General features: G+C 40.0%; 2 protein-coding genes across 2 annotated transcripts in view; both read left to right on the top strand.

The window, feature by feature from the left end:
* The first annotated feature begins 4,422 nt into the window (after positions 1-4,422).
* Positions 4,423-22,755, top strand: LOC129706562 (myelin regulatory factor-like protein). The gene is made up of 6 exons (XM_055650923.1): positions 4,423-4,921; positions 14,998-15,088; positions 16,383-16,444; positions 20,163-20,430; positions 21,152-21,249; positions 22,751-22,755. The coding sequence occupies exons 1-6, from the start codon at positions 4,876-4,878 to the stop codon at positions 22,753-22,755; spliced, it is 570 nt and encodes a 189-aa protein (XP_055506898.1). The 5' UTR covers positions 4,423-4,875.
* The window catches only part of LOC129706563 (myelin regulatory factor-like protein), a 42,430-nt gene continuing 40,945 nt past the window's right edge, over positions 22,607-24,091 (top strand). Inside the window, exon 1 of the mRNA XM_055650925.1 lies at positions 22,607-23,008. Within this exon, the coding sequence (XP_055506900.1) occupies positions 22,923-23,008 (86 nt within the window). The 5' untranslated portion in view covers positions 22,607-22,922. The remainder of the gene's footprint in view (positions 23,009-24,091) is intronic.

Below are 24,091 nucleotides of genomic sequence, written 5' to 3' on the forward strand. Positions count from 1 at the left end.
CACCCTGCAATTTTATTCTAATTAGACAAACATTTTTGTCATTGACGCTTACCAAATGTTTGTCTGCACTAGGTGATTGTGTTTTTGTTATATTCCTGCTCTCCAGAATGTTTCCTGAGGATGCCAGGGAATGGATTTTGACCAGATTTCTTCCAGCCCGCTATGAAACCTTTTATTTGTAAAGAGGGGAAAACAAATACTGCATATGGTTGCCCATAGAAATCATTAGTTTCTTGGGCAAAATAATTCACTTCTTTGTTCAATGTCACTTCCTGTACAACATGCATTTTCAATTGGACTCTTCTGTGAAAACAAGGCCTGCAATTATACAAAAAGAAAATACTGTAGATGCTGGAACTTTAAATTTAAAACGCCCAGAGTCAAGTAGCATCTGGAAGAAAGAAACAATTAATGTTTCATGTCAATTAGCTTTTCTGTCAAATTTCTGTTTTGAAGACCAAGATTTTGTTTCTCTGCCATGTCTGCAATGGTAATTGCATTGCAGATCACTGCTTTTTCTGTTCTTGTTTGGAGTCTTGTACACCATGTGAGGAATTGTGTAAAGGATAATCACTCCCTCCAGCGAGCAAAATTTGAAAAGGAGTAAATACCAGCAGCAGAGGAAATGGACAGATGGTGAAAATAAAAGCTGCTGAAATAGAGTTCAGTTATGTTAAGCGACATGTTTGCAACTCAAATGAGTTTGGTCTATGTTTTAAAAGTAAATAAAATGCTAAAATTGGCTTGTTTGTCATATAGTATGCTTTTATTTTATTTGGGATAACCATCTGGTAAAAATAATGACAAATTAAGTCATCAATGAAAGCAACAAATTTCAGTCACTATTTGGAAATCCATAATAATACAGATATGGCTAGCGCTGCACGCAACTGATTATTTTTTTTGGGGGGGGGGGGCAATACTTTTCAGGAGCCCCCGTGAACACAGATGTGCTGATCTCTGCAGGATGTTTCTTGCCAGTGTACTGCTGCTGAATATCTTGTGTTGGAATCCTAGCTTATTGGGGTTCTTTTTGGGCTCTTTAGCATTTACCTTTGGCATAGAATTCCCAACCACATTATTTTGAACAGAAATTTATAAGAATGCAGGGAAGATGATTTTTTAAAGATTACCTTTTCTATTTAATGTTATTTATCTAAATATTAAAATAAGTTTTATATGTTTCTGAATGTCAGAGTAATCATAGCTGCACTGTTGAGAAACAGACATGAAGCTGCAATGGCGACTTACAGATGATCTAAAACATTCTTCAGTGAAGGAGTAAGCTGGAACCACTGAATGACTTGATTTACTTTGGATATTGCTGTTGGAGGTGTGATTATGCTTAATTTATTTGGCACTTTTCACACTAAAGCATCTTGACGTTCCAGTCAAAATGAAAGCCTTTCTGTGTTTAATGGTTTACATTGGGGAAAATGCTTACAATTCTGGGGAAATCGGTGAAGTAGAACTTTTAAACTATTTTCCATTGCAGGCCCTCTGTTTCTCTTTTTTTAATGCAAACATATTGAAATAAAATAATGTTTGAGTGGAGATCATAAAACTAGTATACTGTTATAGCACCTCTGTGTCACAAATGTCCTTCAGGCCTTTACATCTGCCACCGTTGGAGCTCTGGCCTATGTATTACGTCAGATTCAATAGATTTCTAGTTGGACATTTAGAGATGCTTTGGCAATACTGCTCATGTATAATAATGCAGAATTCATTCAGATGGAACATTCGTAAGTTTTATTGTAATAAACCGACTACGTCAATTTAGGTTGTAATTATAGCCGTCTTCAGTGAAATTTGATTGACATCTTTCAACAAGTTTAATACGTTCCACATATTTTAAAGTTTTTCAATACAATTGAAACATTTGAATTGTGATTTCCCCAGCTTCTGAAGTGAGATTACAACTCTTAGCTCTGAACTTATCCAACATTGAAGCATTGTGCTGTGGAAAACAACCGACTTGGATCTGCACATTTCATTTGCAAAAATACTATTTTCCTTTGAAATATATTTGGTTGGAAATTGTAGGCTGGCAACAGAAAACAAAGCAATTTTGTTTTTTTGTGTTCTCAAATTAGTATGTGACTATATTGTCTAGGAAACACCCTAATACAAGATTACTGTGCTTGATTGAGACTCGAATCTGCTCTGCCATTAATATGATTGTGGCTTATCTTCTATATTGATATAATGTTCTTATCACCTTCCAGATATCTATTAATGCTCTTTTTATGTCTGTAAATGTACCCAGTTGCTTGGCCTCCACAGCCTTCTGAGATAGAGAATTACCATCCTTTGGGTAAATAATTTTTGTACTTGGCTTGGTCCTAATTGACTTGCCCAGTAACCTGAGTCTGAGAACCCTAGTTCGAGATGCACCTTCCCTCCTCTCAACCCCAATCAGGCGAAATCCCTTCCCTGCATCCAGTCTATTGAGCTATGTTAGAACAACAATCAATCTTCTGGATGAACTCAGCAGATTGAGCAGCACCCGTGCATGGAAGGGAATGGTTAATGTTTTGGCGTAAATCCCTGTATCAGGTCTGATAGGGGAGATGGCCAGTATAAATGGCCAGTATAAAGAGGGGAAAAAAGGGGGATGAAAAAAACCAAAACACATTGAGCAAGATGTGGGGAGGGTGAAGGCGAAAGCAGTTGCTATATACCTACAGCAATGCAAAGTATATAACTTGGTAACTTGTATATTATGTTTTCAGTTACAAAATTTGTCTGTGGATTTAAAACACAGTTTGAATGAAATTACATATTGCAAAGGTGATTTTTGATACTATCTGGGTGATAATAATGAAGAAATTCCATGGAATATCTATTATAACTAATTTTGCCACCACCGCCAGATGTAAATAACATCTGGTTTGGCAATTCAGCAGATGCTTGCTTTAAGCCTGAATGAAGGAAGTGATGGCAGGAATAATAGAAAAATGGGGGGGGGGGGGGGGGGCTAAAAACCTGCAACTGTTTAAGGTCAAAGACTTGTCATTAGAGCTGGGAAGGTGAGAAAATGAAAAGGGGGTGTCTGGGGCAAAACTGAGGTGACCATGGCATAGATAACAAACCTGTTCTGCATTTTACATTGTGTGGGAAGGAACTGCAGGTGCTGGTTTAAACTGAAGATAGACACAAAAAGCTTGAGTAACTCAGCGGGACAGGCAGCATTCTGAAGAGAAGGAATGGATGACGATTCGGGTAGAGACCCTTCTAGAGATGCTGCCTGTCCCGCTGAGTTACTCCAGCATTTTGTGTCTCCATTTTACATTCCTCTATATGCTCTCACCCTCTAACTTCTCCCATTCACGCACTGACCAGAGAAGCTTGGGGTGGCGCCGTCAGCGATGGCAGCCTTGCCAACGGTCCGTCTGTCTTTTCGTCTTTTTTGTTTTAATTTAGTGTGTTTTAAAAGTATGTGTTAATGTTAATGTTCTCTGGTTTGTTTTATGTGGGGGAGGGGGTCGGGGGAAACTTTTTTCAATCTCTTACCTGGCCAGAGATGCGATTGTTTTCTGGATCGTATCTCCGGTCGCTCTGTGGCCTGACATGGAGCTGAAGGCCTTTCTCGAGACTGACTTTGAGCTCCACCACTGGGCTGTGGACTTACCATCGGAACCTACAATCCGTTTCCTGGGACCGCGGCCTGCGGATTTCACTATCGAGGGGCTCGTAGTCTCGGGTAGAGACTGATGTCGGGATGCTCCAAAGTCGCAGGTGTTTCGACTAACCCCGACCCGGGGTCTGTTCGCCCGGCGCAGGGAGATGGGATCCCCCTGATGCCGGAGCTTGATCGCTCCGAAGCGGAGGGCCCGACTGCCGGCTATGGGAGACAAGATCGTCCCGTCAACGGAAGGCTCGAGGCCCCCGACCGCGGTAGAACAAAGAAGAGAAAAGATTGAACTTTTTTTTCGCCGTCTATCACAGAGGAATGTGGAGGAGTCACTGGTGGATGTTTATGTTAAAATGTCTTTTGTGTGTCTTGTTGCTTTTTATTGGTATGACTATGGCAAATCAAATTCCTCGTATGTTGCAAAACACACTTGGCTAATAAAGTATGATTACGATTACAACATATCACCATGATCACCCCTGTTTTACTTTATCAGAGACATCTTTCTCCACTGACCTCCCTGCAGCTTTCCTTTCCTTTCCAATTGTGACAAAGGTTCTTTGACCTAACATATCAGCTCTGTCATCCCAATGTGGCCTGACCTGCTGAGTATTTCCAGCATTTTCTGTTTTTTTTATTTTGAGTAAGAATAATAGGCCTTTGGGGTTTGCTACCATCGATCATCTAAGAAAATAGCAACACATTTTCAGCACTCTTGAAATGTTTCTTGAAATTGTCATTATTTTTATTGTCTTATTGTCTTATTTTTCCCATCATTTTCCCCTTTTAAAAAAAATACACCATCAGTAAATGCATGACCAGACAACTGTGGAATAAATAGTGCAGTTTATCAAAGTACAGCATTTATGTTACTTGCGCAAGAACCTCACTGCCCTCTGCAATAAAATCTAATTGCAGCAATTTGCTTGGACTGAGTACAGTAATGAGGTGCCTGGTCAAAGGTCTTTCCAATGTTGAGAATGAAGAAAGATTTCCTGCATTAAGTGCACTTATTTAAACATACAAAAGACCCGAGGAAAACTTACCACCTTGAAAGTGTACGGCAACCATGAAGATCAACGTGCTCACTGCACAAGACCTGCACCAATACACAAATGCCGTGTATACGAGGATGCCTCTTGTGCAGTTTGCGGAATGTGAGGTGGAATCCTATTCTGAATAGCTGAACAGTTTTTAATTGGGAGACGTTTCAGTTTTGAGTGCTCTTGAGACTCAACATGGATGTTTTAGGAGAAAAGGAAGCCCTGCAGCAGTTTTTTGATGGTAAGAACAAACTTTAAAGGCTGTCCTAAATTTTTTGTCGTGTGAAAATAGACTGCATTCTGTGGGATGTGCTCTCATTTTTGATTGATTATGTGGAATGGTCAGAGATATAGAAGTTGGAGTGTATTAATATACGTCAGTGATGTATCCTTCTTTTCTGAAATGCCAATTTGCACTATTTATTTTTCCGTAGTTCCCCCTCTGTTATGTCTCTGAAACACAATTAACCTCTCTATATTATGTACAATTTGCACAGTTGGCGTTGAGGGAATAGGGAATGCGGTGTTTAGTTTCACTCTTAGTAAAAATAAATTGTGCTATGGTCATTGAGAATGGGAGCAAATGGCACTCTTACTACAAGTTTTCTTACTTCAATTCTTAATATGGTTTTGTTTTTACTCAATTGCAAACTATAGATCATAGAAACTGTATCGAAAGGAAAAACCTTTCCAAATGTTTGTGCTCAGATACAAATCTAGAAGGAAGCCCACATTTTATGACATCTAGCCAAGTAATGATTAAATATAATTATCTAATGCATTTTCTTGGTCGACTTTACTTTGGGTAGTAAAATGACGCGCCCTTCAATGACTCTTAGATCATTGATCATATTCCATAGATTCATCGTGGAACTCCATTTAATGATTACATTCAAGGCATTCCCAATCCCAGCCAAGATAATGATTTAATCCCACAGACTACATAGTAAACAATTTTGAGGCTTTATGAAAATCTTGTTGGATGCCCAAAATTGGTTACTACATTGCAGTGAGTGGATTGTGATAAATGTTCGGCACATGAATTATATAGAGCTGCAGTGTCTAACCAATATTACTCTGAAGAAATTAATTCACATTTAACAGGAGAGCCTGCCATAGGCTGTATTGAATAAGTTGTCTTGATTGCTGCATAATAGATTCTTAGTTTTGAATCATATGCCCTAATGCATCTCCAAATCTTTGGCAGTATTGGCAATATCTATTCCAAAATATATAATTTTGGCTAAAACCTAGCAATGTTCTCAAATAATTCATTCGTTTTTATCATTTAAAAATAAATTGGATAGTTATATGGATGGGAAGGGAATGGAGGGTTATGGTCTGAGCTGAGTATATGGGACTAGGGGAGATTATGTGTTCGGCACGGACTAGAAGGGTCGAGATGGCCTGTTTCCGTGCTGTAATTGTTATATGGTTATACATGCATTTTGGAACAATGATGCAGATTGTAACCCCTTTTTCTGTCGCTGGTTATCCAAAGAGATTAGTATACAAACTTAAAGCACACGGAATTGGGGGTTTAGTATTGATGTGGATAGAGAACTGGCTGGCAGACAGGAAGCAAAGAGTAGGAGTTAACGGGTCCTTTTCAGAATGGCAGGCAGTGACTAGTGTAGTACCGCAAGGCTCAGTGCTGGGACCCCAGCTATTTACAATATATATTAATGATTTGGACGAGGGAATTGAATGCAACATCTCCAAGTTTGCAGATGACACGAAGCTGGGGGGCAGTGTTAGCTGTGAGGTGGATGCTAGGAGGCTGCAAGATGACTTGGATAGGCTGGGTGAGTGGGCAAATGCATGGCAGATGCAGTATAATGTGGATAAATGTGAGGTTATCCACTTTGGTGGCAAAAACAGGAAAGTAGACTATTACCTGAATGGTGGCCGATTAGGAAAAGGGGAGATGCAACGTGACCTGGGTGTCATGGTACACCAATCATTGAAAGTAGACATGCAGGTGCAGCAGGCAGTGAAGAAAGCGAATGGTATGTTAGCATTCATAGCAAAAGGATTTGAGTATAGGAGCAGGGAGGTTCTATGCAGTTGTACAGGGTCTTGGTGAGACCACACCTGGAGTATTGCGTACAGTTTTGGTCTCCTAATCTGAGGAAGGACATTCTTGCCATAGAGAGAGTACAGAGAAGGTTCACCAGACTGATTCCTGGGATGTCAGGACTTTCATATGAAGAAAGACTGGATAGACTCGGCTTGTACTCGCTAGAATTTAGAAGATTGAGGGGGGATCTTAAAGAAACATACAAAATTCTTAAGGGGTTGGACAGGCTAGATGCAGGAAGATTGTTCCCGATGTTGGGAAAGTCCAGAACAAGGGGTCACAGTTTAAGGATAAAGGGGAAATCTTTTAAGACCGAGATGAGAAAAACATTTTTTACACAGAGGGTGGTGAATCTCTGGAATTCTCTGCCACAGAATGTAGTTGAGGCCAGTTAATTCGCTATATTTAAGAGGGAGTTAGATGTGGCCCTTGTGGCTAAAGGGATCAGGGGGTATGGAGAGAAAGCAGGTACAGGATACTGAGTTGAATGATCAGCCATGATCACATTGAATGGCGGTGCAGGCTCGGAGGGCCGAATGGCCTACTCCTGCACCTATTATCTATGTTTATATCCCTAATATTTACTAGCACGACTATAACTTGAAAATGTATTGACCATACCAACAATGGATGAGAGAGTCGGAGGGTGACTCGTTGCAAAGCAACGGAAGAAACTAAAGCACAGCAGTATATTTCTGAGAAATTGACGAGCGTGGGAGATAGTTGCATTTAAGTTAGGTGCATAATCTTCATAATCAATTACAGCACCATGATGATCAAGTGTGAATTAATCTGTGGTCTCTACTCTCACTATACTCTTGACATCCTCCAATTTCTAAGACTGCCTGTTGTCCCTTTTAAATATTCCTACATAATTTTCTTCCATTCAAATCTCCAACACGTGACTGAATGCATGAGCATATACAGCCACACTTTCTCAGTTTCTGGATAACGAGATGACTCCAGCAGGTTGATATGATTTAAGATCCTTTACTCTTCAAGATGGTTTTGTGTATCCCTTAACAATATTCAACAATCTACCCCATTAAATGTGACAGAGCAGGGACTAGAAGAGGAAAGGCAAATGTGAAGTAACTTGCACTTGAATCGGCTCTGAGGTGTAATCCAGCAACCTAGTGTCATCGTTTTGTGGTTCCCAAAATAATTAATAATTGCTGTCTGTTTGATTTGGGTTTTTAGCAGCTTTAAAGATTTTAAACTGAACACAATACATTCTGTCACATTGCAGGGAATCCCAAAATGGTACTAATAACTGCCAATTTGTAGTCTTGTCATTTACAAAGTTAAATTTGTAGATGGCTATTTCTGGGAATGTTTAAATTCAGACTAGTACAGCTAACTGCATAAACTGCAGTCAGGGAGGAGGGAATAAAACTAACAGGAATACATGTAGTGATGCCAATTTTTCCCCCCCCCCCCCCCCCCCCCCCCCCCCCCCCCCCCCCCCCCCCCCCCCCCCCCCCCCCCCCCCCCCCCCCCCCCCCCCCCCCCCCCCCCCCCCCCCCCCCCCCCCCCCCCCCCCCCCCCCCCCCCCCCCCCCCCCCCCCCCCCCCCCCCCCCCCCCCCCCCCCCCCCCCCCCCCCCCCCCCTTCATAGATTGTACAAAGTGCAAAAATTATTGGTTCCATACAAATCACTCATGATTTTGTTTGGTTACATTTCTTGTAAATACTTTGGGGAAAATTTTACATCCAATTTTTGATCTTTACAACATTGCATATGCAAGATTCAAATTTTGCCTGTAGATTTCAAACCAGCATAGAAACATAGAAAATAGGTGCAGGAGGAGGCCATTCAGCCCTTCGAGCCAGTACCGCCATTCATTGCGATCATGGCTGATCGTCCCCAATCAATAACTCGTGCCTGCCTTCTCCCCATATCTAGTGTTGCTCCTAATTCCCTCTTCCAAATCATTAATATATATGGTAAACAGTTGCGGCCCCAACACCGAGCCTTGCGGCACTCCACTCACCACTGCCTGCCATTCTGAAAAGGACCCGTTCACTCCTACTCTTTGCTTCCTGTCTGCCAACCAATTTTCTATCCTCGTCAACACCCTACCCCAATACCATGTGCTCTAAATTTAGTCACCAGTCTCCCGTGTGGGACCTTATCAAAGGCTTTCTGAAAGTCTAGATACACTACATCCCCTGGCTCCCCTTCATCCATTTTACTTGTCACATCCTCAAAGAATTCCAGAAGATTAGTCATGATTTTTCTTTCATAAATCCATGCTGACTTGGACTAATCCTTTTACTGCTATCCAAATACCCTATTATTTCCTCTTTAATAATTGACTCCAGCAACCTTCCCACCACCGAAGTCAGGCTAACTGGTCAGTAATTCTCTGTTTTCTCTCGCTCCTTTCTTGAAAAGTGGGATAAAATTAGCTATCCTCCAATCCACAGGAACTGATCCTGAATCTATTGAACATTGGAAAATGATCACCAATGCATCCACTATTTCCTCCCTGAGGACCCTGGGATGCAGTCCATCAGGCCCCGGGGATTTATCATCCTTCAGTCCCATTAACCTACCCAATATTATTTCTCGCCTAATGAAAATTTATTTTAGTTCCTCGACCCCCTTAGATCCTCTGTCCTCCAGTACTTCTGAGAGATTGTTTGTTTCTTCCTTCGTGAAGACAAATCTGACGTACTTGTTGAACTCTTCTGCCGTTTCCTTGTTCCCCATAATAATTTCACTCATGTCTGCCTTCAAGGGACCCACGTTTCACTTTGCTACTCTTTTTCCCTTAACATATCTAAAGAAGCTTTTACTGTCCTTTATATTCCTGGCCAGCTTTCCTCCATACTTCATCTTTTCAGCCTGCATTGCCCGTTTTGTTTCCTTCTGTTGTCCTATGAAAGTTTCCCAATCCTCTGGCTTCCGGCTACTCTTTGCTGTGTTATACATATTTTCTTTTAGTTTGATTCTATCCCTAACTTCTCTTGTCAGCCACGGTTGCCTCCCACTCCTCTTAGAAGCTTTCTTCCTTTTTGGAATGAAATGATCCTGTGTCTTCAGGATTGTGTCCAGAAATTCCTGCCATTGCTGTTCCACCGTCATTCCTGCTAGTATCCCTTTCCAGTCTACCTTGGCCAGCTCCTCTCTCATGCCTGATTTTCCCAGTCCACCTGCATATTGAAATCCCCCATCACCACAGTGGCATTACCTTTGTTACATGCCAGTTTTAACTCCTGCTGCAACTTACACCCAACCTCCGGGCTACTAGTTGGGGGTCTGTAGATAACACCTACTAGCGTCTTCTTGCCTTTATAATTCCTTAACTCAATCCACAGTGACTCTACCTTGTCTTGGTTCTTGGTTTCTTGGTCCTCCAAAATATTCCAAATAGAATTTAAACTGGAGGTGGTGGAGGGAAGACTTAAGCCAGGAAGGGTTTTTAGGAAGAAAGAGCTACCTTAAATTTAGTTGTATCTGGTTGGGTAACTATGGTAGGGTGAAGATTATTCCATGCTTTAATTGTGCGGGGGAAGAACGAATTGCAAGAACATCTGTCTTTGTAGCTGGAATCTCAAATTGGATCGAATGCCCTCGTCTGCTCCTAATTGGTTTGGGTTTGGTGTAGGTTTTGTAATCTATGGCGAGCTGACCATTTAACATTTTGTAAAAACAGGTCAAAAGGTGAGCTTCACGTCTGTCTTGGAGAGGGTTCCACCCCAGTGAATTCAGAAGTTTAGTAACACTCGCTTCTCTTTCATAGGTGTTAGTAACAAATCGTCTGTCTTCCCTCACAAGGGACTGAATTCCATTCCTCACCAGAAGAGCTTCCCCCCTCCTCTGCTCTCCTGCCTGTTCTTTCTATTGGATGTATAACCCTGAATATTAAGTTCCCAGACCCGATCCTCCTGCAGCCACGTCTCGGTAATCCCCACAGTCATATCTACCAACCTCTATATGAGCCTCAAGCTCATCTACTTTACTTCTTATACTTTGCGCATTCAAATACAGTACTTTTAATTCCTTACGCATCTCACCATTCACATCGATCCCTACTACACTTGGCCATACTCTCCTATCCCTTTGTGAGTTTTCTTTCCCGTTAATTCTGGGGTCATTAACTATCCCTTTACTCCCTTTCCCTTTAACTCCGTCCTTGACTGTCCCGTTTGACACCCCTCCCCTTATTTAGTTTAAAACCACCTGTGTTGCAGTGGCAAACCTGCCTGCCAGAATACCGGTCCCCCACCTGTTAAGGTGCAATTCGTCCCTTTTGTATAGTTCCCCCTTACTCCAAAACAGATCCCAGTGGTCTAAGAATCTAAATCCCTGCCCCATGCACCAGTTCCCCAGCCACACATTCAGGTCCTGTATCTCCCTGTTCCGGCTCTCGCCAGCACGAGGAACTGGAAGCAAACCGGAGATAACCACCCTGGAGGTCCTGCCTTTCAGCACTTTTCCGAGCTCTCTGAAGTCACGCTTCAGAATATTCATCCCCTTCTTTCCGACATCGTTTGTGTCAACAAGCACTACAACTTCCGGCTGTTCACCTCGCCCTTGAGGATTTTCTGCTCTGACCAAAAGAGTGATTCAAATTTGTGATAATAGATTAACCCCATGAACGTTTGTGGAGGTGGACAGTTTTATTGCCTTGTTAAAAAGACTGATGCATTAGGTATGTTATTTGAAGAGTTACGTTTATTTGCGAATAATTCACTTCAAGAAGTTGTTCATATAATAAGGTGCGACATTAAGTACCATGTTGATTTCTATTTTGAGTCTCATTATTTCAAGCATGGTTTGAACCATTGATAGAGCAAGTTTTCCTCTTTGTGGTGTGAGATTGGCCATGATTGCCTTGTTCATCAGTGCGTAACGCATGGATGGGGCAAGCTGTAATCCGAGTCCCTTTTGGTTCCCATTCAGTGTCACTGAAAAGTGAACAGTTTGGAAACACAAAAGATTGCAAATTCTGGAAACGAGGAAAAAAGACTTCTGAAGAAACTCACAGGGTCAAGCAACCACTTGGAGGCAATCGACGTTTTGGAGCAAGACCCTACATCAGGATTGAGAGCGTACATAGAACTGTCCAGCAGTGGAACAAGCCCCTCAGCCCACAATGTCTCATGCTAAACATGATCCCACTGATCTCTGCTTGCATGTAACAATTATCCCTCCATTCCCTGCATAATCATGTGCCTGTCTATAAGCCTCTTAAATTCCACTATCTAAAGAGAGCGAGAGGGAAGGGTGGAAATGGTTTTCAGGTGATAGGTGGAACCCCTCCACTCCGGTCTTTATACTGGCTATCTCCCCCTATTCACAGTCCTGATGCTGAGTCTTGACCCAAAATATTCACCATTCCTTTCCATCTACAACTGCAGCTTGATCTGCTCAATTCATCCAGCCGTGTGTTTTTGCTGGAAGCTACAGTCAGACAGGTTGCATTGGTATGAAACTCCATCCCACTCTTGATTTTGTCGATCCATCATTGGCCCCCTTCACCATTCAATCAAGACAACATAAACTTGAGGAATTGTTATCTGGACATAATACTGCGTTTGAGGGTCAATATGAGATTCCACAATGTTGGATAACTTTGTTCTTCCCTTATTAACCTGACCTGGCTGATTCTGTTGAAAGATCATCTGTCTGTAATATTAACTCCTTAATAAAAAATACTCTCTCCATCTATAGTGCTCAATATGTTGTGTGTTTTCTGCTTTCACCTTTTCTCTTCAGATTGCAGCACCAGCATCAACCAGCTTTGTTTTTCTCTCTAACTCCCTTTGTTAACATATCAACCAGATGCTTCCTAAACTGTGGAGTTACCTTGGCAATCCAGTTTTGATGTCTTCAAACCTGCGATGTTTTTTCTCTCTGCAGATTGACCCGTGACTCTTGATCTAAATAGAAAGCTGTACAAAAAGCTCAGCAGGTCAGACAGCATCTGTGGAAAGAGAAATAGTAAAAGTTTCAGGTCTGCGACCCTACATCAATGTTTCTACCAAAAGCAGATTGGGAGATTGCTTTGCCAAACACTTGCATCCAGTCTGCAGGAGTGACCCTAAATTTTAGGTTACCTGCCACTTTAATTTCCCAGCTTACTCCCACTCTAATCTTATACTTTCTGGCGATCTGCTCTGTTTTAATCAGGTCCCAACCCAACTCGGGAAACAATACCCCATCTTCCATTTGGGCATATTGCAGCTTTATGGACTCTATTCCATTCTCCATCTTTAGATACCTCACTCATTCTGTCTGTAGACCTGGCCATTTTTGCATGCCGTGCTTCACTTGTTTTTTGTATTGTCAGACTATACAATGTTAGCAAAATATAGAAACATAGAAAATAGGTGCAGGAGGAGGCCATTCAGCCCTTCGAGCCAGCACCACCATTCATTGTGATCATGGCTAGAATATCATGCAGAATTATTGCAACTGCCCCCATTATTTCACCCTATCAGAGACATTTGTTCCACACATTGCTTTATCTTTTCTGCAACCTGGTATAACTTGTTCTTCTATTTCTCAATCTGATGAAACAATCTAGGTTCCACAGATTCTATTTGGCCTGCTGAGTGTTTCCATTATTTTCTGTTGTTAATCCACATTTCCAGCCAATGCATCTTTAAAAATATATTTTCAGTTGAGTTTTCTCCATGAAGCCTATTGATTTCAAATTTCCCAGGGCTACTTTTCTCCATGCAACCTGACCCGCTGAGTTACTCCAGCTTTCTTGCAAAACCTAAATTAAGCATTGGAGAGTAAGTGGCTCTTGATAGCACGTTCAATGTCTCATTCTAGCACTCGACTGATGAAGATGCACAGTTTCTTCCCAGCTGTTATCAGGCAACTGAATCATCCTACCACAACCCAAGAGCAGTGCTGAACTACTATTTACTCTTTGATGACCCTCGGACTATCCTTGATCGCACTTTTCTGGCTTTACCTTGCACTAAACGTTATTCCCTTATCGTGTATCTATACACTAAATTAATCAATTGTAATCGTGTATTGTCTTTCAGCTGACTGGTTAGCACGCAACAAAAGCTTTTCACTGTACCTCGGTACACGTGACAATAAAATAAACTAAGATGAGTAGACTGGATAGTTATTAACTGGATTTGGTTTGTCCTGATTTTTGTGATCAAGATGCATATGGATAAAATTGTACATTTTTGGGTCAATGTTTAGTTTGTTAGTTTAGTTTATTATCCCGTGTACTGACATACAGTGAAAAGCTTTTTGTTGTGTGTATCTAGTCAGTAGAAAGATTGAAGAATCTTTCTGAAACCCAGTCTGAAACATTGCCTATTTCCTTTGCTCCATAGATGCTCCCTCACCTGCTGAGTTTCTCCAGCATTTTTGTCTATAGTAGAAAGATTATACCTGATTACAATCAAGCCATTCACAGTGTACAGATACAGGATAAAGGGAATAACATGTAGCGCAAGGTAAAGTCTGATTAAAGATGGCCCGAGACTTGTAACTGGTCTGCAACAATTCTGTAGTACATTTTCTATAAGGGTCAAGATCCCAGGAAGAAAATTAGGTGGATTATCCGTTCAGGCTGGGTGCTGCAGCCTTTCTTTTGCACGTGCTTGGCCTCAAGTGGAGTTACACAGCTGCCACCTCCCATTGTCTCTCATGACTAGATAAAGCATATTTGCAAAGCTTTATTCAAATTTTGTGAGATCACTTAGTTTTAAATATTGTATGCTGTTTTTACTGTTTTTACCGTTCATCTAGATGTAGCCATTTTGTGTCTGAAGTTGAATAGGTAATGGGTTGGCTTGGATTTTCCTCACTTTACAGTTTGGGCTTCCACCTCCTGCCTCTTCTGTAAGTTAATGATAACCCCATCATCCTGAAATCTGCCTCTGCCCATTTCTTCTTCAGCTCCCATTTCTACCACCGTCTTTCTGACATCCTGAAATCTACCCTTACGATTATTGTTCAAATTTTTTTTTTTATGATTCCATTTCCAGCCTATGCTATTTGAATAGTGAATTTCATGACTGCTATTATCAAAAACCTTATTGTTATGCTGATTAGGTTCTTCATCGATTAATTTATTGTGTGACAGTGCCTTTTTGCATTTTTAGCAAATGAGCAAACTTAAGTGCCATGATCTTCCAAACTACATCTACAGATGCATGTGCCATAAAATATATGCTGTTTATTATCTCTGTGTATTATGAACTAAACTTCAGTTGTGCAAAGTATCAGATCTTATTTTGCCCTCTCAGGTAAAGATGTCACTGGAGAACTGGAGAATCTTTTTGTTGACACCAGTATGTTGGAAGCATATATTAGTAATGAGTTAGAACCAGGACCAATGTAAGTAATCTTTTGACATGGACGACTTCATTGAGTTGCATGATAAACTTGACTCTGATTTGCAACTTTGATTTTATGCTTGTTTTATTTATGGCTTTGAGGGTCTGATGAGTGAATCACTGTCAGATATGACAATAACACTGACTGTTAATGTATTTTGCCTCTGATATATGTGACCTCTATATAGGCCTTACATTAACAAAATTGTTCCTCGACTTTTTACTTTAAAGGGTTACAAAATCTGTTTGGTTCCTGAGATTTATTAAATCTAAATTTTGGAGTACGTTGGTTTAAAGAAGTTGCACACTCCCTCCTGCTTTTCCCCCTTCCCCAGCCTGAAGACAATTACTACCTGCACAGTAAGGGCACAAAAATGCTCCAAGATTTTGCTTGTGGCCACACATCATGTGTGTGACCATGTAAGTTGGGTGCTGGTGGGCTTTCCACTGTGATATATGGAGTGGTTACCACCTTGTCGTGGTGGAGAAGCCTGCCTGTGCCTAAGATCCAGAGAACTAAACCGCCTGGAGCTGTGCTCTTGGCAGGGTCACCCACGGCTGGCAGGTTGAGAGGGAGGTTCATGACGAAGAAGAAGATCTCAATGGTGGAACAAGCAGAGATGGTGGCTGGCCAGTGGGTGGAGCATCACAACAGCTGAGAAGGGAGAAGAAGGTTGCCGCAAGGAGAGACTCCCAACCGTGGTGGTGTCCATGCCGTTGAAGTGGGTCGGCCACTGTCAGAACCATGTGGTGGCTGCCCGTGCTCCAGACTCACGGTTAAAAAGTTGTTGTGCACAGGCATCCACTGGAGGTCCTACCACCTGCACACTAGAATCAGCCTCTTCAACCATGCCAAGACCTACGGAAAGTACAATCATATGCAATGTCGAGTAACCACCGATGATATGTAGGGCATTGCAAAATCACAACTAAACCTCAACTGCAAAGTTCTGTAATGAATGATGCTCAGGATTTCTATCCTTATCATCGTTTGATGCATCTGAGGTGAATTTTGGTATATTTTTGGTGTAGGGTCGAAATCGGGTTCTTGCATAGAATATCCGTGGTATCCATGACAATGTGTGGTATTTATTTACATTCATCAGTGAGATCAAAGTTCTCTAAATCATGGACCTTCTGATGTAATCCATTTACAATAAACCTTTCAGATCATTGGACTATATCTGAGTTATACTGTACAACAAACATTGATGAAAATCCTACAATGCTCAAATGCAACATTTATTGTTTGGCAACTTTTTTTGCAATTGTTAAAAGATTCTCTCTTTACATAGCACGTTACCAGATTCACCACCAGATTCTGTTTCTGAATGCTGTTCCCCTCCACAAATAACAGGTAAGCGACACTTTCAAATGTTACATCGGTCTATGCAGCTAATGTTTTTTAATGTAGGCTTGAAATATGTAAGTAAATATAGATGAAAAATCTTGCTACCAACTGTTGACTTTTTTTAGTAGACCTTAATGTTCATGTCTTATAATCTGCATTCAATGTGTAATCAATATTTAATTTTTTTGCAATAATTTAAATAATCAGGTGATTAAGCCATTTTATCTGTTTCTTCCAGTTCCAAATTTCTACACTAAAACTCAATCTATCGATCTAGTAACTCTAACTTTTATTCTCCCCAACTGTATATTTTCATTATTCCGTATTCCTAATCTATACATATTCTCTGATATCAGTAATGAGTCGATTATTTCTTTTTGTTCTCTTGTTGTATCACAGACACTGCCTCTTAAATTTTACGTAATACCTGGGCTTAAACCCTGAACATTACAATAACTTCTGAATCTTTTAGTCATCATTGCTAAAGTCTATTTCTTTGTGTCAGTTTTCATCTAATTACATTTCTGTTAAGTTTTTTTTTTCTTTAAAGCTGCAGAATGTAATGAAGGGAAAAGAGATTGTCAAATAAAATAGAGTGTGAGGATGTAGATAATAATGAGAAACTAGTGGATATTATAGATATATACATTTTCTAATGCTTTATGGGCTTTTCTAATGCTTTACTGTAACATAATGGAGGACTACTAAGAGAGCAAAAGTAGAGTAGAAATAAATGGCTCACTTTCAGATCAGTGGCTTGGTGTGGTATCAAAAGATCAAAATTAGGCTCTCAGCTGTTCTCAAGTTAGTAACTTAAATGAAAAGACAGAGCACAATGTATTCAAATTAGAGCAAAAGACAGTGCAATGTATTCAATGTTGCAAATCTGGGCAGGAAAATTAGGTGCCATAAGTTTCCATTAGGATGATATACTATTACTTACAAAATACAATTTTGTACTGTAATGCGCTTTGTAATTTCTACCTATGCTTTTCCTTCAATTTAAATATTTGAAACTACTTCAATTTTTTTGCACTGAGCCTTGTTTCCATGATTCCTGTGAAGATATTTATTTCAGAAATTTAATTTCCTTCCTATAAACTCTTCCACTTTGCAGTCTAGGTATTTGGAGTGACACCTTCTCTTCACTTAATGTGAGATTAATTGATAAGAAATATGTGGTGGAATCAAGGGCATTATTTTTAAACCACAATCATGTTTGTCAAAGTAAGGTGCAGTTTTTTTGAAAATGTGTTAAGTTTTATAGATAAGGGAACAGTTGGAGCTGCATGGACAGACCTGGATGATATTCAGAAATAATTATTTTTGTTAAATTACCAGTATTTGATTGGGAGGAAACTCAATGTAGTGAATGATCCACTTCTAGGATGTATAGATGATATCCAAAAACAATTAATAAAAACATTATATTTACAGATCCAGATGAAAGAATACAAGCACAAAGACTTTAAGGAACAGGGGGTGCAAAGTAGGTAGATGTGCAGAATATGCAGTGAGGAATAGAGGGGTCAATGAGTTCATGTGATAGGAGCAGAATTAGGTCATTCGGCCCAACTACACCATTCAATCATGGCTGATCTACCTTTCCCTCTTAATCCCATTCTCCTGTTTCTCTCCATAACCAGTGACACCCGTACCGATCTCTGCCGTAAAAATATCCAGTGACGGCCTCCACAAGCTTCCGTGACAATGAATTGCACAGATTCAGCACCATTTTTGCCAGGCAATGATAGAAATAGGAGAATACATGCAGTGGGAGTATATTGAAAAGTTGTAGATTGTCTGGAACCCCCCCCCCACCCCCCCCCCCCCCCAAGAACAAATTCAAGTTAAAACAAAAAGTCAGCAGAAGGACTATAATAGTTAGGTTTCACAAATGTACATGTTTGGTTAAAAACACACAGGTACATCATTTTTGTAAAATGTTCATTAGGCAACAGAATGCTGTATGAATTGGGGAAAGGTCATTAAAATCACAGAGTTTAAAGTGGTGACAAACTTTCAGAAATTATGGAGAGACATTTTTGATTCAGCAACAGTCGCTGTGTTACCAATATTTATTAACTATTCTTAATCAGTGATGGCTTATAGGACCGACTACTATGGTATTAGTTGGAGCTTTTCAAGTAAGCCATGTGGGAAATATGGGCAGTGTTTGAAGGATCCCCTTCAAGAATGTTTTGCTCTGGTTTATTTAAGACAATTTGACACACTCATTGCCCCCTTTTTCTCGGCCCATCTTTTATTTCTAGTTTTTCAAACACTAAATTAGAACTTTCAAACTGGCATGTTGAGATTTAAACCCATTGCGTCTAAATTATTAGTCCTCATTTACCTAGTCTATAGACGGCATTTGGAGCTGAGAAGTCGTGGAGGAAATTTAATAGAATTTTGAAAATTATGAAGAGTTTGTAAGAGCTAGTTTTATAATCTATCCTTTTTATTTGTAGAGTGGGTGAAGATAGCAATCAATTTAACCTGGTTATTGAGGGACAATAGAGATAAAAATAGAAAGGGTGGTACAGTGGAGCCACTGCATCACAGTGGCAGAGTCCAAGGTTCAATCCTGATCTCGGGTGCTGTCTGTGCAGAGTTTGCACATTCTACCTATGACCGCATGGGTTTCCTCCGGGTACTCCGGGTATTCCGGTTTTCTCAAACATCCCAAATTTGTGCAAATTTGTAGGTTGATTAGCCTCTGTAAATGGCCCTAGTGTGTAGGGAGTGGATGAGCAAGTGGGATAACATCGAATTAAGGTAAATGGGTGATTGATAGTTGGCGTGTACTTGGTAGGTCAAAGGGCCTGTTTCCATGCAGTATCGCTAAACTAATATTTTTCTTTAGAATTATCATTGAAATATGGCTTGATTTTCCATAAAGAGTGATTGTTATCAGAGGGAAATGTTGTTAAATATTTTAAAGTTTAGGCCAAACAACATCTTTGAAGAGAAAAACAACATTTTGTGTTAGTGACCTTTCATCCACAATTATAAGGCCGTGTAGACACAAAGATGGTAATTCTTATGAATTGCATAAGTATGGAACCAGCATAGACACTATATAGCAAATAGTCTCAAACTATGTTGGATCGATGTGGCCATATAAGGTCATAAGTGATAGGAGTAGAAATAGGCCATTTGGCCCATCAAGTCTACTCCACCATTCAATCATGGCTGATCTATCTATCCATCCTAAGCCCATTCTCCTGCCTTCTCTCCATAACCTCTGACAACTGCACTAATCAAAAATCTATCTATACATCCCTTAAAAATATTCATTGACTTAGCCTCCACAGCCTTCTGTAGCAAATAATTTTGCAGTCTTCAGTGGCAAAGAATTTTGCACAGATTCACCACCCTGTGACTAAATACATTTCTCCTCATCTCCTTCCTGAAAGAACGTCCATAGTCTGAGACCATGACCCCTAGTCCTAGACTCTCCCACTAGTGGAAACATAATCTCCACATCCACTCTATCCAAGCCTTTCACTATTCCATATGTTTCAATGAGGTCCCTCCATTCTTCTAAACTCCAGTGAATACAGGCCCAATGCTGACAAACACTCATCATAGTTTAGCCTACTAATTCCTGGGAGTTAAGTTGTTTTGTTTCTTGTATCATCCAGTTTTTCTGGTTGCATATCTTTTTATGAGAAATGCTGTGCAGCTATCTAATACTAATATAATTTAATATTTTATTTAGATGTGCAGTGTGGAGATACGTGGACTGATGGGATCCACCCCCAAATCCGACAGGCTTCTTCAATGAGCCATCATAAAGTTCCATGTAGATTTAGTGAGATGGTGGTGCCTACTCACTCTAACTTGCCACAACAACACAAACAGAATGGACTTCGGGAACATTCCATGAAGTCTCTTGTGAACATGCCTCCAAGCAACTGCTCAGTATCTCCAAGTTCCGTGTGCCTACCAAATCATCCTGTCCAACAGAGTACCAGTCACCCTTCCGAGTGAGTTAAATTTATTTAAATAGAAACGTGGCAATAAATTTGAATTTATAGCTTAGTTCTTGCCTCAATTAAACTAGGTTAAATTCGAGTGTAGAACCAAGGAACTGTAGATGCTGGTTTACAAAAAACAAGACACAAAGTGCTGGAGTGACTCAGTGGGTCAAGCAGCATCTGAAGAACATGGATAGTTAGACTTTGGATCGGGAATCTTCATTAGACTGATTATGGTGATGGGAATGGAGGAGAGGAGGAGCATGACAAAGACTGGCAAGCAATAGGTGCATATAGATGAGGGAGAGGTTTGATAAGCAGATGTTGGACAAAGGCCAGAGGTGAAAAGATAGAAGGTGTGAGACAAAAGGATTGAAGAGTTACAATTTGTGAAGCTAGAGGAAGGAATGTAGTTGGAAGAGTCCAGGTGGAACACAGGAAAGTGGGGGGAGTAGAGGAAGGGGTTTGAAGGGGAGGTTGGTAATTATCGAAAATCGGAGAATTCAATGTTCATACTGTTGGGTTGTCAGCTACCCAAAATCACATGTTGAGTATTATTGTTCTCAATGTTCACGTTGCATTTTAGTTAATTGAAATGCTTTCATTTTAAAACCAAGATATTAATTTAAGTGCCTACTCCAGAAAAAGAAATTCATGCAAAAAGGTCGGCACTGAAGACATAATGATTTACAAAATGATCTAATATTTGACAAATCTTCTTGTGTTCTAGAATTTTCATTCCGCATTCAAACAAAAGAAAACGTTCTGAGTTCTTCAAGGATGCTTCTGAAGATGTGTGGAATGACATTCAAAGCAAAGAAGACTGCTGTAGGTTTATCTTAAACATTTAGATTTTTTTTACAAATTGTCCCAAGACCATAGAATTCTACATTATTAATTTTATGAGTTCAGTGATAAATTTTATACAAAAATATTTTCAGTTAGCTGTGTCTTTAGACAATTACTGTATCTCTGTGTAAATAGAATGCAAGCAGGTTATAAAGATTTCTACATAATTTTAAGAAGAAGAGTAATAAAAATAAAGCGTGCAGGAAGGAACTGCAGACGCTGGTTTAAACCGAAGATAGACACATGAAACTGGAGTAACTCTGCGGGATAGGCAGCATCTCTGGAGAGAAGGACCCCACCAGTCTGAGGAAGGGTCTCGACCCGAAACGTCACCCATTCCTTCTCTCCAGAGATGCTGCCTGTCCCGCAGAGAGACTCGAAAGGCTGGAGTAAATCTTCAATGAAAATAAAGCATGACCTTTTGAATTGACAGGACTGATGCTACTTGTAAGCAAAACACAAAGTGCAGGAGGAACTCAGCGGGTCGGGCAGCATCAGTGGAGGGAATAGACAGATGATGTTTTGGGTTGGCACCCTTTTTGAGACTGATTGGAGTAGAGAGGAGAAAGCTGGAAAAGAGAGGAGGAGGCTTCCGCTTAGGGTGTAATGTGGAGATAGACTCGAAAAGCAGGAGTAACTCAGTGGGTCAGACAGCATCTCTGGAGAAAAGGAATGGGTAACGTTTCGGGTCAAGACTAGGTTGCTTGCCAAAGTGGATATTGAACAGCAATTTTCTGTAAATGAGACTGATGGCTATATGATCTATGTTTAACTTGCCGAAAACCCAACAAAAACTCACAACAATATATGACTCCTCTAAACACAACAAAGCCCAGTCACAATCTCCAGTTTATGCTGACATAATTGGCTTTAGCTGTTTTATTCTGGGTATTTTTGGTTTTGGTTTTAAAAGAAGAGTTGTAATCAAGTTATTTTAATCTGATCATGAATTGATAAGGGAGACTAATTTGAAAATGTATGTATTACCCATAAATAATCTAATTCACTGAGAGAATTTAGTTGGAAAACTAACAAGGGGGAAATAATATTTTGATGTTTTTCTTGTGGGATTTGATTGAGAAGGGAAAACAAGTTTCACGAAGATAAGGATTGATTAATTTTCCGTAATATCTATTGGGTGAAATGGAGAAGGGTTTGGCTGGGCCACGGAAAAATACTGACATGTGTAAGAATCAAGTTCATTTTTTCCTTTGGATGTGCAGAATTTGATCAAATCCTGAAAATGGTGAATTTTTGATTTAATGTACACTATCCATCAATGGGATTCATTTACAAGTGCATACATTTTTCAAGGTTTGGTGAATCCAACTATTATCTCATTGCATTCTTTAAATAACTAATTTGCAATGCCGATATCAATATGCATTGACAGTTCTCCACAATTTCATTGAAGTTTGCTCAGTAAAAATAACAAATCCAATGCATTTTTATTTTTTATTTTTATTTTTTGTAAATCCAGTATGAAGATTTTATTGTATAGCCAGTGCCATCCATTTTAGAATGAGCTCTCTTCTATTTTACTATCAGCACAGCCATATCAATATACATATTTGATTTTCTGAACAACAGATTCCAATGAACACAATGCAGATAATTATAGTTATGATACTGACAGCCAAACAGGAGTTTCGATGGATTATGGTTGTCCATGTTTGAAATGGAATCCTTTCCAACCTAATCATTGGGCAGCATTGTGCAACAGTAGTTACAATGAATTGTAAGTACATTTCACTTTTATTGAAAGATTGTGGCTGAATCTTGTAAATGCCACAGATGGAAATACACATTGCCACAATCTTTAGAGATTGTGCCTAAAATCCTAATTTACAATAAAGATCTCAAAAGCAGTACTATTGATTTTCTGTCTAAAGCCTAATGGCATGAACCCTGATTTTTCCAAATTTCTGGTAACCTGCACCCCTCCTGTCCCTTTCCTCTTTTGATCTATCACGATCCTCTCATCCACAACCTTCTTTCCAGTTTCCTATCATCCTGTTTCTTTCCCCCTCCTCCACCCACTCCTATCTGTTCTCCACAAACTCCTCCCTCTGGTTTCTTTGCTACTATACCGATTTCTTCCCCACTGACCAGTTATATATCTACCATAGTTTTTGTTGCCAGTCACTGGTAGAAACGCACACATACAGTTTTTACCATTTCAGTTCATTCCTTAAATCCTCAATTACCAAGATTCACAAATGTTGATGTACGTTTTTAATAAACCTTTAACCTTCTTTAGGAGATATACATTCTGATTCTTTCCCAAATATTATATTTAACAAATACCTCATTGTATAAAAAGACAGATACATTCTTGTTCCAAAATAATTTGAACATCCTTAATTTAGAGTCATAAAGCACAGAAACAGGCCCTTTTGTCCAACTTGCCCATTCCGACCAAGATGCCTCATCTATATTAGCCCCACTTGCCTGCATTTGGCCAATCTCTCTCTAAACCTTTCCTATCCATGTATGTGTCCAAATTTTTAAAAATGTTGAAACAAGGAACTGCAGATGCTGGTTTACCAAAGGAAGACACAAAATGCTGGAGTAACTCAGTGGGTCAGGCAGCATCTCTGGATAACATGAATGTTGTTATAGTACCTGCCTCAACTACCTCCTCCAGCAGCTTGTCCCATATGTCTACCTCCATCTGTCTGAAAAAGATGCCGCTCAAGTTTCTATTAATCCCCCCCTCCCTCACCTTAATCCTATATCCTCTGGTTCTTGATACTCCTACTCTGGGTAATTTGTTATTTTTTTATTCCTGAAGTAACTTTGTATTATTACAGTATAAACT

The sequence above is a fragment of the Leucoraja erinacea genome, chromosome 19 (genome assembly GCF_028641065.1).
Source record: "Leucoraja erinacea ecotype New England chromosome 19, Leri_hhj_1, whole genome shotgun sequence".
Lineage (NCBI taxonomy): Eukaryota > Metazoa > Chordata > Chondrichthyes > Rajiformes > Rajidae > Leucoraja > Leucoraja erinaceus.

Excerpts from the sequence above, each read along its gene's own strand:
- LOC129706562 (XM_055650923.1), top strand. The coding sequence starts at position 4,876 with ATGGATGTTTTAGGAGAAAAGGAAGCCCTGCAGCAGTTTTTTGATG. Across the intron at positions 15,089-16,382 it reads GAGTTAGAACCAGGACCAAT|CACGTTACCAGATTCACCAC; the intron begins GTAAGTAATCTT and ends CTCTTTACATAG. Across the intron at positions 16,445-20,162 it reads TTCCCCTCCACAAATAACAG|ATGTGCAGTGTGGAGATACG; the intron begins GTAAGCGACACT and ends TATTTTATTTAG.